The sequence below is a fragment of the Colletotrichum jinshuiense genome, chromosome 3 (genome assembly GCF_051148585.1).
Source record: "Colletotrichum jinshuiense chromosome 3, complete sequence".
In the NCBI taxonomy this organism is placed as follows: Eukaryota; Fungi; Ascomycota; class Sordariomycetes; order Glomerellales; family Glomerellaceae; genus Colletotrichum; species Colletotrichum jinshuiense.
In genome coordinates, this window is record NC_139310.1 from 706,712 (window position 1) to 722,737 (window position 16,026).

Genomic DNA, 16,026 nt, shown 5'->3' on the forward strand with positions numbered 1-16,026 from the left:
AGGCTTGCGGTTTCTACCAGCATTTAACGGACACCCCAACCTAAGAATCCTTGAGGTGACAGTCTTTCTAAGAAAACTATTCGTAATTCTTAACCCAAAGTCTCCAATTCGTCGATGTATGGTTCGAGCCGATCTACCAAGGCCTCAACACTTTGGTCCTGGTGCCACAGTAACGAGACAATTTTGCCCAGAAAGGATTCTTCTTCCTGTTGGGGAGGCCGTGGAGGAAGAATAAATGAGTCAACCAAGTGAACTACGCCATCCATCGTGAGAATATCAGGTACTGATACCTTGACCACATCGTCCATGCTGGTTTTTTCCCCATCACTGCTTGATTGGACATTCAGCCGCCATCGGTTCTGAACTTTCCGACTTTCTACAGTCAGATCAAGGCTTGAATGCAAAGTCGGCAGGCGGAACTAAACAACACGAGTTAGCTTATTGTCGAGAATTTTACTAGAATGCATATACATATTAAGACATAAATCATGAGACTAAACGTACTTTATGAGATTCTGCTACCCCCATCCTACTCAAGTCAACCAACTCGGAACCATTGTGCGGCCAATATATATCGCTAAACAGCGTTCGGTTGGCCACAACATGGTACTTGAGCAATGTGCGGAGGTAGGGCCTCCCCCACCGGCTGAATAGAAACTTGGTGGCTCTTTTGCCAAGGCGATCAAATGCGGCATCGGTTGGAGCGAACAATGTTTGGGATATGTGCGCATTTGTATCATATATGCTCTCGGCCAGTTTGGTGCACGCCAGTCCCTCCCGCAGCTTGGACAGTTGTGGCCGAGTGCGAAGGACGTGGGCAGTGGAGTTGGGGAGCCCAAGCACACCCCCTATTCGATGGACATAACCGTTGACAGCTTTCGATGGACTGCTTCCCGTCGGAAGATACTCTGCTTCGTGATTGAGTGTTATTTTGTTGCCGTTTTGCTGGATACTGATGCGCTGCTTGTAGGTGAAGAATATGTCGCCGTTTACGAAAGAGGAGACGGTGCCTGCAGAGCTCAAGCGCTCTGCAGGCACGGGTCCCGGACCCATGTGGTATCCCGCCAGGAACAGCCCAAAAAATGGAGGAGGGTCGGGCGGAAAGTAAAACGACTCAAAAGCTTCGTTGACTGGCGCGTAGACAGTGAACTTGGCCTGCGGTGCGGAAAGTCCCTGAACGATGTCAGGCAGCTCCCCTACAATGCGCGCGAAGCGAGACACGCTTGCATCGTTGCTCAAAATGTCCCACACAGTAAGATTTGACTCATGATCGGTTGGTGTGACGGCTGACGCCTGATCCGGTAGTGGTACTTCGGATTCCTCTGAGCTGCGCAGCTTGGAAAAAATGTACAATGTGATGAGTGGCAATGAAGTGAGAAATAGAACAGCTCTCAATGCCCTTAGTAATGAGGCCTTCTTCTTTCTTGTGCTGGTTATCGCCATGAATAACACCGCGATAAATTTTGTGTGCAGTGTGTAATCTTAGTTGACTGCTTTTCAACAATTCGCGCAATTGGGGGGAAGATAAATCCACAAGCAAACACGTTCATATGAACACACCATTTTGTCGCAGAACTTTGTTTTCAGTGCACTCATGGCTTGGGCGAGGAGGAAGTATTACCAAAATAACAATCGGCCCGAGACCTCGGACCGGCCCATCGGGGTCCGACACCGACAGGATCACCGGATCGGGATAACTGGGTCAGAGTTCCCGGCCGCTACGCTTCACGGCTTGGTCGGGCCACCGTTATAATAAAATAAGTTGTAAAGGTTGTTTGCCTGGGTGGGTAAAATCCAAACACTCCATTTCTGGAGATAGACTGTCAAAAAAATGACATCTCTAGTTTTACGACTTTTTCTGCTGTCATGGGTGCTACCAGCCTGGGTTGCCGGTGCGCTATTCAAGCAGGATTGGGTCATCACGTGGGAGCTTGGCGCACCAAATGGCCAGGAGAGAGAAATGATCAAGATCAACGGTCAATTTCCAGGCCCAACGATCTTATGCGACGAGGATGATGATATCGAAATTTCCGTTCACAACAAGATGTCGTTCAACACCACTGTTCACTGGCATGGACTTGAGTAAGTTGATTTGAAGAGTGTTCCTTGCCTCGTTTGAGCTGACAGAGCTCTCTTAAAACAGGATGCACGGAACACCTTGGTCGGATGGATCTCCCGGCCTGTCTCAAAAGCCGATAGAGTCTGGCCAGAGCTTTATTTACCGTTTCAAGGCATCTCCAGCAGGCACTCATTGGTACCATTCCCACTCTCGGACAACAGTTCTGGATGGCCTATATGGCCCTATTTTCATTCGGTAAGAGGGGCTCATACATTTAGAATATGGATAGTTGCATTAATGTCGACGAATTTGTTTAGCCGTAAGTCGACCGCACCAGCGCCGTGGCATTTCATCAGCGAAACCCCAGCAGACATCAACGCAATGCGCAGTGCTGCCGTGGATCCAAAAATTGTTATGGTATCAGACTGGACTCGTTTCAAGTCTTGGCAGTATATGGAGGCCGAAGAGAGCTCGGGAATGGCCATTTTGTGAGTGAATCCGGATCAAACAAAGAAGACGACTTTAAGCGTACTCACAGGAGAGCTAACAGTTGAATGTTCAAGTTGCTCAGATAGTATACTTGTCAACGGCAAGGGAAGTCTATACTGCCCGGGTGTCGACACATTAATCAATCTTACGAGCACGTACATGAAGTACGGCTTGTATCCTCGCCAAGTAAATGACAAAGGGTTAGTGATTTCGCTCCTCAACAGTTTTATGACTGTGGCCAAGATGCTAACATTCTTGTAAGGTGTTTTCCATTTATGAAGTCGACGCAGGGACCATACCTGGGGACCGGAAAACCAGAGACCATTCCACTACACTTGCAGCAAGGTTGTGTTCCATCAAAAGGCCCAAAGGAGATCATAGAGGTCGACCCGGGGGCCGAATGGGTCAGCCTCAATTTCATAGGAGGCGCAACGTTCAAAACAATCGTCTTCTCGGTAGATGAACATGACATGTGGGTTTATGAAGTCGATGGGAGTTACATTACCCCCCAGAGAGTCGACACGGTGCACATGTACGCCGGTGAACGATATGCCGTCATGATTAAGCTCGACAAATTGGCAAAAGACTACACTATTCGCGTGGCAGACAACGGCCTGACTCAAGTCATCTCAGCATTTGCAACTCTTCGATATAAAGGTGGAATTCAGGGTGGCGAGTCTCTGGGTTCAATTGACTACGGCGGACAGAACAGCACGCACAAGGCTGTCATCACTCTTGACCGTGATCATCTCCCGCCATACCCACCAAACCCGCCAGCGAGGAAGGCAGACGCCATGCATGTACTACAGACGCACCGCTGGAAGGCTGCTTGGAAGTACACGATGTCAGGACACGGCATGTATGAGGAGGACCGTAGCGCGTATGAGCCGTTACTGTACGATCCCCATTCGGCGGACGCCTTGGAGGAAGGACTCGTCATTCGCACCAAAAACGGCAGCTGGGTGGACTTGGTGGTGCAGGTTGGCTCGCAACCGGGTCAGCCTCAGGAGTTCCCGCACATGATGCACAAGCACACAGGGAAGACGTGGCAGATTGGCGCCGGCCTCGGCATTTGGAACTATTCATCAGTTGACGAAGCCATCGCTGCTGAACCAGATCGCTTCGATCTGGAAACCCCCAACTGGAGGGATACCTTCGTCACATCGTTCGACGGGTCGGCATGGTTGGTGTTGCGGTACCAAGTCACAAACCCCGGCCCATGGCTCTTCCATTGTCACATCGAGACACATTTAGCCGGCGGTATGGCTGTTGCCATTCTCGACGGGATCGATGTTTGGCCACAAATCCCGCCAGAGTATGGACCTGATCAGCGTGGGTTCCTACCAGGTACACTTCCCGAGTTGGAGGGCGGAGAGCATCGAGCTCTAATACAAACCGAGTGTCCACAGGGTGCGGCACAGACTTCTTTGGCACCCAATCGGGTAGGAGACGGTCTAGCTGATAATGATACCCGCTGGAAGTCATTGATTCGGGGATTGATTGAGGTTTTGCAGGCCTGGGTTTCCGATGATTCAAACTAGCACAATGTTTAGCCAGTTTTGCAACCTCGAACTCTGCCTTGATCATTGTGCTTAACTCCGGGAACTTAAATACCCTATTACTCTTGGCATTTGCGGTAAACTGCATTAGCTTTCTTGACCATATCTCAATTTCCTTTGTACTTCCACAACCCTACATATGGAGTAAATGTTGGATTACGTGACCAGAATACGGGCAGGCGGTCAGCAGCAGCTGCCGGCCGCCGGCCGCGGCAGCGGCCGCAGCAGCGGAGCCCGGAGATTACGTCTCCGGGCTGCCCACGGCTATATCTACACTTCCGCTGCTGCTGCTGCCAACCTTCTACTTTGCCTTCTACATACCGATTTACAGCTTCCGAATATACCATATTGATATTCGGCGAGCTCCAGCCCATACGGGCAGTCCTGTTGTATACAACAGATACCCTGTGATTCCAACACTGATCAGTGGTTAACTTCACAGTTGCCACTACGTGGTTAACTTCACAACCACTACGATTCGTGGATAGCTTCACTGCTACAACCACGATACCGCAGATCAGCAAGGTTAAGCAGAAGAGACAGTCGCTGTTGATCCCCCTATCCGTTCCGACCGGTCCAGGCAGATCTAACGGTACTGTGCTAACGAAGCTATCGCGGATCCCATTTAGTCTGTTCCGACCAGCCTGCCTAGGATCTCGCGATACCTTCGAATCTCCAGAAGAAACGGGTTTTGATTCCGCCTAGCTAGAGAGCGTCCATCACGCAGTCCCCCTATTCACCGCCTACTTCGCCTACTTCTACTTCGCCTACCTACCTACCTACTTATTTTTCCTCTTCCAACCTTGTTACCCACACTACCCCTGGCGACAAGGATCATTATCAATAACCTCACTTTTCCCCTCAATCACGTCAACGATCACATCAACTGACGGTAATTACGCGACTTCGACAATAACGCGGCCCAGCCAGCTACGCCGAGAAAACCCGACTTCAACAGGGCCAACAGCAGCAACAGCGGCTCTTCCACACTGCCGCTGGCAGCAGCTCTTCCATACACTACTGCCAGCAGCAGCCAGCTCTTCTATACAGTTGGAAGCAGCAGATCGTCCACCCGGCCGCCGCCACCAGCCAGCTCCACGAGACAGCTGGCGGCAGCTCTTCCACTCCTTCCACATCTACATCTACTTCCACTTCTACAACAACGACTTCAACTTCAACCTTCCGCCTCTTCAACCTACCGTTCAACCTACTGCCCAGCCTACGCGAAAGGTCTTCCAGACAACCAGCAGTAATCCGCCTAACGAACGTATACGCCTCTGACGCTGCGGCTGAAGAGAAACGCCCGTGATCGAGGTGTTGTCAGCCTACCTGCCTGGAAGATCCACCACTTCGCCCAAGATGGCATCACCTGCCCCATCTACTGCGCTGTCTACTGCGCCGTCTGCTGCTCCATCCACGTCAACCAACAGCAGCACAACTATACCTATTCCACCCAACCTACAGAGCTACGTTGACCAGTCAACCTGGGGTAATATAGCTATGTTCAAGCCAGCAGCAGAGGATAATACAGAGCAGCAGGTTAACTCTGCGATTATCTTTGTGATGGAATGGTGCAGGATCAACAACCTTACAGGCAGAAGGCTGTGGGAGGAGATCAAACATTCTGTAGACGAGTGGCCTGAATCCACTTAGGCAGCAGCGACGTCGCAGATCGTCAAGTATCTATGGGAATACCTTCTCACTAATGGCGTCTACATCGCTACAGATGGTGGGCGGATCGCCAAGAGGATATACGACGTCTTCCAACTGGATACTTTCCACTGTTGGACTAATAAAGAGATCAACAGAGTAGCTGCCAGGAATAGGTCGTTCCAACAGCTTATTTCCAACCTGGAATTCCGCAACGAAATACAGCAGCGACCACTAACAGTGGAAGAGCTCGATATCCAACAGAGGCAGCTGACTGCATCACCATCTACCACTCCACCAGTCCAGCCAACTATTCCACATGCTGTCAACCAGACTACCCAACAGCCAACTGTCTATCAACCAGTGGATCAACAACCAACTAGGCAGCACACGCCTGTCCAGCACCAGGCTGCCCGGCACCCAGCTTTTCCACCTACTGCAACCCACGCCCACGTTGTCCAACAGCAGCAAGTTGTCCAACAGCAGCAGACCGTACCAGACTACATACCCGCAGCTAGGCAGATTACAGATCTCAACAAGCTGTACACCGACGAGATGAAGTACGGCGGCGGCATGTATGACGTCTTGGAGGTCAAGCTGCTTATCTTCCGCGACAACTGCCACAAAGTGGGAATACCACAAGCCCACTTTGCCAGCGCTATCTCCGCTATGTTGAAAGGTCCAGCACTATCCTTCTACTACCACCACCTCTACCAAGTCAGTATACCACTAGACTTCTACACGATAGTCCAACAGATCAAGCAGAAGTTCGAGACGGAAGAGGCACGCCAGACCTATCTCGCAGAGTGGCGCAGTACAACCCTACCTCGCATCATCCAGGACAACCCTGACAAATCCAAGGTGGAATGCCTGGAGCTGCTGCTGGATAAGCTTACCAAGATCCAGCGTACGCTTACAACGATCCACCAGTCTGACGAAGCACTACGTGACCAGGTGCTCAGCGCCTGTCGCAGCGTACGAGAGTGTGAACTCTGCCTATTCAGCCCAGCGCCTACGTATAAAGGAGTCTGCAGTCAACTGCAGTCAGCGATAGGTATTACAGCCCAGCAACAACAGCAGCAATTCACAGCTGGCCCACCAGAGCAGTATTGGACTGACCGTACGTATAATGGGCGTGGTAGAACCTCTAGATTTGGTCGCCAACAGTCACGCCAACAGTCACGGTAATCGTTACGTCACCAGCCTACTGGCTATAGTAGAAATACGCCTCCTCCACCTGCTGTAAAGAAGTGCTACATCTGCAACCGGCCAGGCTGCTGGTCAACAAAGCATACAGCAGACGAGCGGCGCAAGGCGTACGACCGCTTCAGGGCCAGCCAGCACGTACAGGATCCATCAACTGCCGCATACAGCCAGTTCCTCGCGTGGCAGGAAGGTATCGAGGGCATTAGCGATGTAGAATCCACTGTTGATGCTGACGATCCGATCGCGCAATACTGCCAGGCTGTAAGATCAACAACTAACAACAACAACAACAACAACGACAGCGACAGCGGCAGCGACAACGAGGAAGACGACAGTAGGCAGTATTTCACTACATCGTACTTCACAAGCCCAACTGCCCTCAATGGCAGTAAGATCACAGCTATACTGTCTAACTAGGCAGTCAACCACGCATTAACAAAGGAGGACTTCCAACCCCAACGATTAATACAACCACAGACAAGTGATCCAGTGGATGTATTCACGCTGGAAGACCAATACTCTGCCTCGACGTTCCAGGGTATTATGCCTGATTCTGGCGCAGCCAGATTCTCTACAGCTGGCTACCAGCAGCTCCTTGCCCTCCAACGTGACGATCCATCTATTACGCTGGATACGTCAACTGCTGGTAATACCAACATTCGCTTTGGATCAGGAGATCCACTAGTATCGCTTGGAACAACCACTGTTCCTACACCCTTCAGCCCTATTATATTCCACGTAGTACCCACCAACACCCTATTCCTGCTGTACCTGCAGGATCTCGATCGACTTGGTATCCAATTCAACAATCTCACCAACGTCCTCCAGCAGGGCAATACCACTATGCCCGTCGTACGGAAATGGGGTCATCCATGGATGCTGCTAGACCATCAGAAAGAGCAGTGGATGGCCTGGAACCATCTAACAGAGGTTGAACTACGGCGATTACACCGCCAATTCAGGCACCCGTCAATACAACGTCTTCACAAGGTCCTCCAGCAGGCAGGCCACCTAGTCGAACTGGCAGCAATCAAACAGCTGACAAAGGTCTGTTAGCGCTGCCAACTTCACAGCCCAAGCCCAGCCAGGTTCAAATTCACACTTCATAACGACAATTACCTATTTAACTACCAGTTAGTGATTAACATGCTGTATCTAGACAGCAGGCCCGTTCTCTACGTCGTTGATACAGCTACTGCGTTTAACGCAGCCCAATTCCTTGAGAATCTAACCGCAAAAGAGACGTAGGCAGTACTTCGATTGTGCTGGATCGACGTATACCAGGGCCCACCCGACTGGATCGTCGTTGACGCTGGAACCAACTTCCGATCGACCGAATTCAGGTAGTCTGCTAGATCGATGGGTATCTCCATCAAGGAGATCCCAGTGGAAGCCCACAACAGCGTTGGCAAAGTGGAAAGATATCATGCACTGCTGCGCCGGGCCTACGAAATAATACGGGCAGAAGATCCAGCTGCCAGCCCAGAGGCAGCCCTCCAAGCAGCAGTCAAGTCGATCAACGATACTGCTGGGCCCAACGGTCTAGTGCCCACATTGCTTGTGTTCGGCGCCTACCCACGTGTGGTAGACGATTCTGCGCCCTCGCCCAACGTCGCCCAACGAGCAGCAGCGATACAGAAGGCAACCGACGAAGTACGACGGATTCACGCACGCCGCCAGGTGGCCGATGCCCTAGCCGCCCGCAACGGCCCGGATACCCAACCTACGTTGGATCTACCGATACAGTCGCTGGTACGAGTGTGGCGAGAGAAGCAGGGCTGGCAGGGCCCGTTCCGATTGATCGCCACTAACGGTGAAGACTGTACTGTTGATCTACCTCGTGGCCCGAGGACTTTCCGATCCACTGTCGTTAAACCATACTACGAGGATCCAGACGAGGCTGTGGTAGTGGCCCAGCCTACAGCAACGCCAGCGCCAGCCCAGCTGGAAGAGCGGACCGCTGACGAGATCGTCGTTAACCCAGGCCCGGCGCCCGATTCGGCGCCCGATCCAGCGCCCAGCCCGGCGACAGTCAGACGTCGCCCAGGCCGCCCGCGGAAGCGCCCACTACTGACGGTCTACTTCTTCAATCAATTCACCTACGAGACAGATGTGTGGCAGACCTTCCTATCCAACAAGGAACAGGCAGACCTACTGCTGGCGATCCAACTGCGCCAACAGGGTGTAATTACAACACCAGGCCCGCCGTTCCAACAGTCCGACAAGAAGGAGGTTAACACACTTATTGATCGAGGCGTATTTAAATTCATACTGTTTGACAAGGCCCTACACAGCGGGATACGGATCTTCAAGTCGCGTATCGTCAACGAGATTAAGGGCAAGACTACCAATACGCCGTACGAGAAGTCCAGGCTCGTTATACAGGGATATGCAGACGACGGAAAGGAGGCCATCCTCACCCAATCGCCCACTATCCAACAGGCCAGCCAACGGTTGATCCTGGCACTTGCTCCGTCCCTACTTTCTGACAAGCCTAGAGCAACGTTGTGGCTGCGAGACATCGTCCAGGCCTATGTACAGTCACAAACAGAGCTCAACCGCACGATCCTCACCTATCTGCCAGCGCAGATCCGCAATCAGTATCCACCTGGGACCATCATGGAAGTTGTAAAACCACTATACGGCATCACAGAGGCTGGCACCCACTGGTAGGCAACGTACCACGGCCACCACAGAGAGAATCTCCAGATGGTTACATCGTCGTACGACCCCTACCTGTTGATTTCATCACCTACAAATCCAGACTTCAGTTGCGTTGGCATGCAGACCGACGATACCCTCAGCCTATCAGACGAGGCCTTCTCACAGCAAGAGGACGAGCAGCTGCAGAAGGCTGCCTTCACTGCTAAACCGAAGCAGACGTTGACTGTTGACAAACCACTTGTGTTTAACGGTGGGATCGTCAGCCTGGCTGCTGGCAATACAGCCAGCAATACAGCCAGCGATACAGCCAGCAATACCATCACACTACGGCAGAAAGATCAGGGCAAGAAGCTCCAGCTTATTACAGCTGACGAGCCTACTGCGAAGCAGCAGTACGTTGAGCAACGGGCCTGCGGCGCCTACATCGCGTCAATCTGCCAACCCGAGGCCTGCTTCGATCTATCGGTTGCTGCACAACACCAGGATCCATCACCAGAGGATATCAAGAACCTCAATCGCCGTATCCAGTGGCAGATAGAATCGCTGGATCGCGGCCTTACGTTTATACCACTCGACCTATCGACAGCCAAGCTCTACGTGTTTGTTGACGGATCCTTCGCCAACAACAGCGATCTATCCTCACAACTAGGGTTCGTGATAATACTGGCCAACGAGGTGCCGGCTGCTGCCAGCAGCGCCAGCAGCGCCAGCACCAGCAGCACCAACAGCGACGAATTCACTATTGCTGGCAATATCATCCACTTCAGCTCCACCAAGAGCAAGAGGGTCACACGCAGCGTGTTGGCCTCCGAGGTGTACGGTATGGTCGCTGGCGTAGATATGGCCTACGCCCTATCCACCACCCTCAACCTCATCACTGCCCACCTACAGCTGCCAACGATCCCACTGATCGTCTGTACGGATTCGTATTCGCTGTACGAATGCCTGGTTAAGCTAGGCACCACCAAGGAGAAGAGGTTGATGATCGATATAATGGCCCTACGACAGTCGTATGAACGACGTGAACTTCACGAAGTACGCTGGATCCACGGTGACGATAATCCAGCGGATGCCTTCACCAAGTCAGCGCCCAACCGGGCTCTCGAGCACTTCGTCAGCACCAACAGAGCCACTATACGGATGGAAGGATGGGTAACGCGGGCCTGACGGTTGTGGTGGAATCCGGGCAGCATGGATATATCTTCGATTCTGCAGCGATCAACAGTCTACTGTTGACCGCCTATTCGTTCGATTCGGCAGCAGTTGACAGCAGGCTGTCAACTGCCCATTATCCCCTTCATGTATAGTAGTACAATGTATTCTGGTGGCACTGGCACAAAGTAGAAGACTGCCAGTGTTGGATTACGTGACCAGAATACGGGCAGGCGGTCAGCAGCAGCTGCCGGCCGCCGGCCGCGGCAGCGGCCGCAGCAGCGGAGCCCGGAGATTACGTCTCCGGGCTGCCCACGGCTATATCTACACTTCCGCTGCTGCTGCTGCCAACCTTCTACTTTGCCTTCTACATACCGATTTACAGCTTCCGAATATACCATATTGATATTCGGCGAGCTCCAGCCCATACGGGCAGTCCTGTTGTATACAACAGATACCCTGTGATTCCAACAGTAAAAGTACCTAATATTTTAAAATGGCGTTTAAGATGGTGACTTGATGAATGCTCTGTTATTTACTCGAGTTTGAGCACTTAAGTATATAAACCTAAATCACTGCCCGAGGGCTCTTCAAGTTCCTGACTACATCATCAACACGGAGATGATAACAAAGTTGTGACATGCTTTAGTTGAGACTTGAGAATAGCGCAAAACTTGTAAAATGCCACCAGAGAAAACGATAGACTAAGTTCAATACCAAGGAGACATATTTGAATGTGAACCCGTAGCAATCCACACATTTTCCTTCCCAGTAATACTTCTGCAGCTTTCCTTTCATATAACTTTAATTTCCATCTTGCGCGATTTTAGAGAGCCATAAGAAGATATGTATCGGACCTTGCAGGTCTCTATTCCATCGGTCCAAACCTCTCTTCCCGATCAACGTTCATGGCGATAATAGCATCGCGTGCTCCTGGCCAAGCCTTTCTCTTGCCTGGAAACAGACGGTACGTGTGAGGGCTTAGCAGACCGTCCATAAGCATGTTACAGAATTGGCGATCGCGCAACCAAAAGCCCCACCCATTGAGGGAGTACCCAAGATGTTCTGGTAGGCCAGTGCCGATGACTTTGTCCACCCAATCCATCCACTCTGAGGCCTTCACAATGGACGGCGTAACGGGGCCCTTTTTTGCCAGTTCCAGAACCCAGGAATGCTGGTCATTAACTTGCTTCTCCATTTCAGCCGGAGATGGGAAAGCCGACGCGCCCTTCCAGAGTTGTGCCACTGCCATGGTGGCTAGGTCGAACATGAAAAACGCCGGGTTCATGAAGGACAGGTGTCCAATGAAGGCGAGGCTGTGTGGATGATCAAGGCTGAAGATGTTCTGGTACAATCTTGGAAGCGGACGGCCCGTGTAGCCATGGGACTTTTCCCAGTCCGTCGTCGTAGCTCGGCACGGGTCAGCGTCAGGTCCCGCGACCGAGTAGTCAACGGTGAAGCCGGTGCAGAAGAGGATCGCGTCAACTTCATACCGCTCTCCATCGCTTGTTTCGACAGTTTTGTCGTCGATGACACGAGCAAGCCCCCTCGTGCTAATGATCGAGCCCTTCTCGAGACAAGGGATGAGTTCATCGTTCACAAGCGGGCGCTGGTTAGTAATAGAAGGGGCAGGATCAAAGCCCCATTCCGGCTTAAGGTCAAAGATTTCATGCTCTAGCTTTGAGATCACACTATTCATTGTCTTCTCCCACAATGAAGGCGTGTATCGATTCATCATGTTCAGAATGACGTATTTACGATAGGTTCGGACGTGGTCGACCGGCTTGCCCTTTACCCATCTAGGAACCTGTACGTTTAAGGTCAGTGTCAACTCCGCGTAATATTTTTGCAAATGTCTGCATTTATAACTTAAATCTGCGATCTTATGGAGGCTGGACCTACGATGATTGCACCGTGTCGGTGCGCGAGATAGACTTGGCCGGCAATCGGAGCCAATTCCGTCGCCATGTCAGCTGCTGTGTTGCCGAAGCCTAGAACCATGACTCTCTTTCCAGCGAGAATTTCGGGACTGGTCAATGATGTCAGTTGCAAACACTTAATAAAACGAAGGCTGATTCAAATGATGTACTGTCAGCATCATTCATACTCACTTTTTGAATGCCATCGAATGTTCCACAAAGCCTTTGAATTTTTCGATGCCCTCAATCGTTGGCCTCACTGGTTTCTGGTCTGCTCCCATGGCGAATACGACTTTGTCAAAATACTCGAAGTGAGGCTTTGGCGACTCAGGAGTGGAAAGAGACAGACGCCATTGTTGTCTCTTGTTGTCGAATCCAGCACCGTGGAAACTAGTTCGAAGACGGGTGTATTCCATCAGCCCAAAGTGCTTGGCGTAGTCTTGTAAGTATTTGTCAATGCCCTCGGCAGGAATATAATCAGGCGTGTCTGAGATTGGCCAAATTAGCATACCTTCCATATTATTCACTTGAATGTCACCCAACTTACCAGCGGGGAACGGAAAATCAGTAAAGCATCCTCGCTGCTTGGAGCCGTTAGAGAGAGTAGCTATTCGAACTGCGTCAGATGATTGCGTAAAAATGGCTTCTTATCCAATTTACATACACCTCATCACAGTAAGCTTGTTGCCTTCATCAAAGTGCCAAAGGCCTCCGATGTAATCGTTTCGGTCGAGGCCGATGGCATCGAAACCCTCCTCTCGAAGATTTTTGAGTGCCACAAGACCTAAGGCTCCTGTATAACCGCTGTGTTAATAGCTGCATAGTGCATGTGAATGCATGCAAGTCGATGAATTCATACCAAGGCCAATTACAGCAACTGTAGGAGCTGGCATTGTCCAATACTTCAGGAACTAGTTGAAAATGGTTTGGGTTTGGTGGGCAGTCTGAAAAGGTTTAAGATCTGCAGTGATACACAGCTTGCAAAAATGCATATAACACAAAGTAAATGTGCGTGAATATCGATGCACGCTTGGCATTAACCAAAAGGCTGGATGTGTCCGTTTCAATCAGGATGCACTTGAAGTAAACCATATAGTCGACTTGAAGACGCAGCAGTGCGTCCTTCTTGGGTTTGATTGGCAGGTGTAGCACGTATCAGTTTATCCGTCATACGATTTTAAACCGTCGCCCTCGGACCGGAGTGGGTCCTCATGCAGTCGGTGGTCGGGAATCCTTCTCGGCCCTTTCATCGCTGCGATGAGTACCGCTGTTCGGCTTCCGCTCCCATCAGATGATTCCCCGAGTGTTTGTTCACTGCACACCCGCGCCGATTGTTGCTGACGCGATGGGCTGGAAATAATATGGCCGGAAATGATGCAACCCTCACATTTGAGCTAATTATGGAAGAAGCCACATTCGTGGAGAGAGAATTAAGACTAGAATTAATGCCCTTTTCTCAGAAGTAGTTATATCCCCCTCTATGTTCTTGCTTGAAACCCGAGCTTTACTTTCAACGAATCGAAAATTTGGCAATTTACTTGTAATTTGGTTTTGATTCGGAACAGTCACGAAACAATGAGTTCAATTGCAGCCTCCTCCCTGATTCTTGAGCTTGCTGAAGCTATTTTGGCTTCAACCAAGGTGCTAAACGAATGCTTGAATGCGGAAGGCCTTCCTCAACCATCCTTCGCAGCCGACGGTCCCACATATGTCGTTCCGAAAACTGCGCGAAAGGAGGCCCAGGACGCCCGCATTGATGTCGCAGAGACGGCCTTCAAGCTGTTCAATCTAGTCACTGGCCCCAGTGAACTTTTACCTAATATTACGGCTAGCGTAAGTCTGCCTCTTTGTCTGATTTATTAAATAACATTTAACCTATAGCTTCGTTTGTGGTAATAGTATCATACTATCTTTGCACTTCAATGGCTGCATCATTTCGACATACTGTCTCATATCCCCCTTGAGGGTGCTGTGTCATACGGGACGCTGGCTTTGGAAACCAAGGTTCCAGAGTCGCAGCTGAAAGCAGTTGCACGCATGGCCATGACAAGCAACATATTGGCCGAGTCAGAGCCCGGTCATGTCGCACATACCGCCAGCTCGGCCATGTTCATAAAGGTCCCTAACATGCGTGACTGGGCGGGATACATGTTCACTGCTTCCATCCCAACTGCTGCCGCTATGGTCCGCCCCACGGAAAAGTGGCCAGGAAGCATCGAAAAGACGGAGACAGCCTACAATATTGCTTTCGACCACACTCTGCCCTTCTTTGATCATCTCTCCCAGAGCCCATCGCTTACGAAACAATTTTCTGGATATATGAAGAGTGTGACGGACGGACAAGGCATGGATCTTGCTCATTTAGTCAATGGGTTCGCTTGGGCCAATTTGCCAGATGATTCATTGGTGGTTGATGTAGGGAACCCAAGTCCCTCTTCTACCAAAAAAGCTAGCTAACCTTGGCCCTCATATACAGATTGGTGGCTCCACTGGTCACGCCAGCTTTGCTGTTGCTGCAGCCTATCCTCATCTTCGCTTCGAGGTTCAGGACCTCGGTGCTGTGATTCATGGTGAAAAGTCAGCGGCAACTGCTGCTGAGCAGCTCGTCACGAAACCCGCGCTGGCTACTCGTGTGTCCTTCAAAGCACACAATTTCTTCGAGCCGCAACCGACAATTGGAGCAGCCGTCTACATGCTCCGCATGATCATTCATGATTGGCCCTCTGCAGAAGCTGCCGTAATCTTAGGCAATCTCGTACCAGCGCTCGATGCAACCAAGTCCACTCTCCTTATCATGGACACCGTGTTGCCACCGCCAGGGCTTTTGCCTTCCGTACGTGAGCGTGTCATCAGAACGCGTGATCTGACTATGCGCCAAGTATTCAATGCGCAAGAACGTGGATTGGATGACTGGGAGGCCTTGTTGAAGTCAGTAGACCCCAGATTGGAACTTCAGGGCATGCGGCAGCCAGAGGGAAGTAACATGAGCTTGCTGACGATTGGGCTCAAATCTGATCTGTAAATATTCACGACTAGTCTATGGATCTATTTCATGGGAATTGCTCAGTTTGATAAGCGTAGGCTTTGTGTAGTGATGTAGCTGAGAAGAACATTGGACCGTTGGTGACTGTAACGGATGAAAATTAGAAGCAATCAAGCCTGATCTATATATGATCTACAGACAGTATCAAAATCCTTCTGTCTATTCTGCTTATTTACCGTTCGCCGAGAGGGGAATGACTCAAATAGGATGAGGTAATGCCAATATCGAAAACAAATCACTACTGACATGAACATTGCAGACTACTGACCTGCTGTTTATAGCAAG

At 50.8% G+C, this 16,026-nt stretch overlaps 3 protein-coding genes across 3 annotated transcripts; 2 read left to right on the plus strand and 1 right to left on the minus strand.

Annotated features, from left to right (window-relative positions):
- Positions 1-1,831: 1,831 nt before the first annotated feature.
- On the plus strand, positions 1,832-9,636 carry EsH8_III_000204 (uncharacterized protein; the record flags this gene model as incomplete). The annotated part of the gene is made up of 10 exons (XM_083261929.1): positions 1,832-2,082; positions 2,144-2,314; positions 2,377-2,547; positions 2,623-2,748; positions 2,811-3,990; positions 5,158-5,356; positions 5,765-6,732; positions 6,961-7,351; positions 7,475-8,010; positions 8,311-9,636. The coding sequence occupies 10 exons, from the start codon at positions 1,832-1,834 to the stop codon at positions 9,634-9,636; spliced, it is 5,319 nt and encodes a 1,772-aa protein (XP_083122416.1).
- Positions 9,637-11,647: 2,011 nt separating this feature from the next.
- EsH8_III_000205 (uncharacterized protein) lies at positions 11,648-13,591 on the minus strand (the record flags this gene model as incomplete). Its single annotated transcript, XM_083261930.1, has 6 exons — positions 11,648-12,586; positions 12,682-12,808; positions 12,891-13,185; positions 13,246-13,305; positions 13,363-13,491; positions 13,558-13,591. 6 exons carry the CDS (start codon positions 13,589-13,591, stop codon positions 11,648-11,650), a joined length of 1,584 nt encoding a protein of 527 aa, XP_083122417.1.
- Positions 13,592-14,273: 682 nt separating this feature from the next.
- EsH8_III_000206 (uncharacterized protein) lies at positions 14,274-15,720 on the plus strand (the record flags this gene model as incomplete). Its single annotated transcript, XM_083261931.1, has 3 exons — positions 14,274-14,531; positions 14,598-15,113; positions 15,175-15,720. 3 exons carry the CDS (start codon positions 14,274-14,276, stop codon positions 15,718-15,720), a joined length of 1,320 nt encoding a protein of 439 aa, XP_083122418.1.
- Positions 15,721-16,026: the final 306 nt, after the last annotated feature.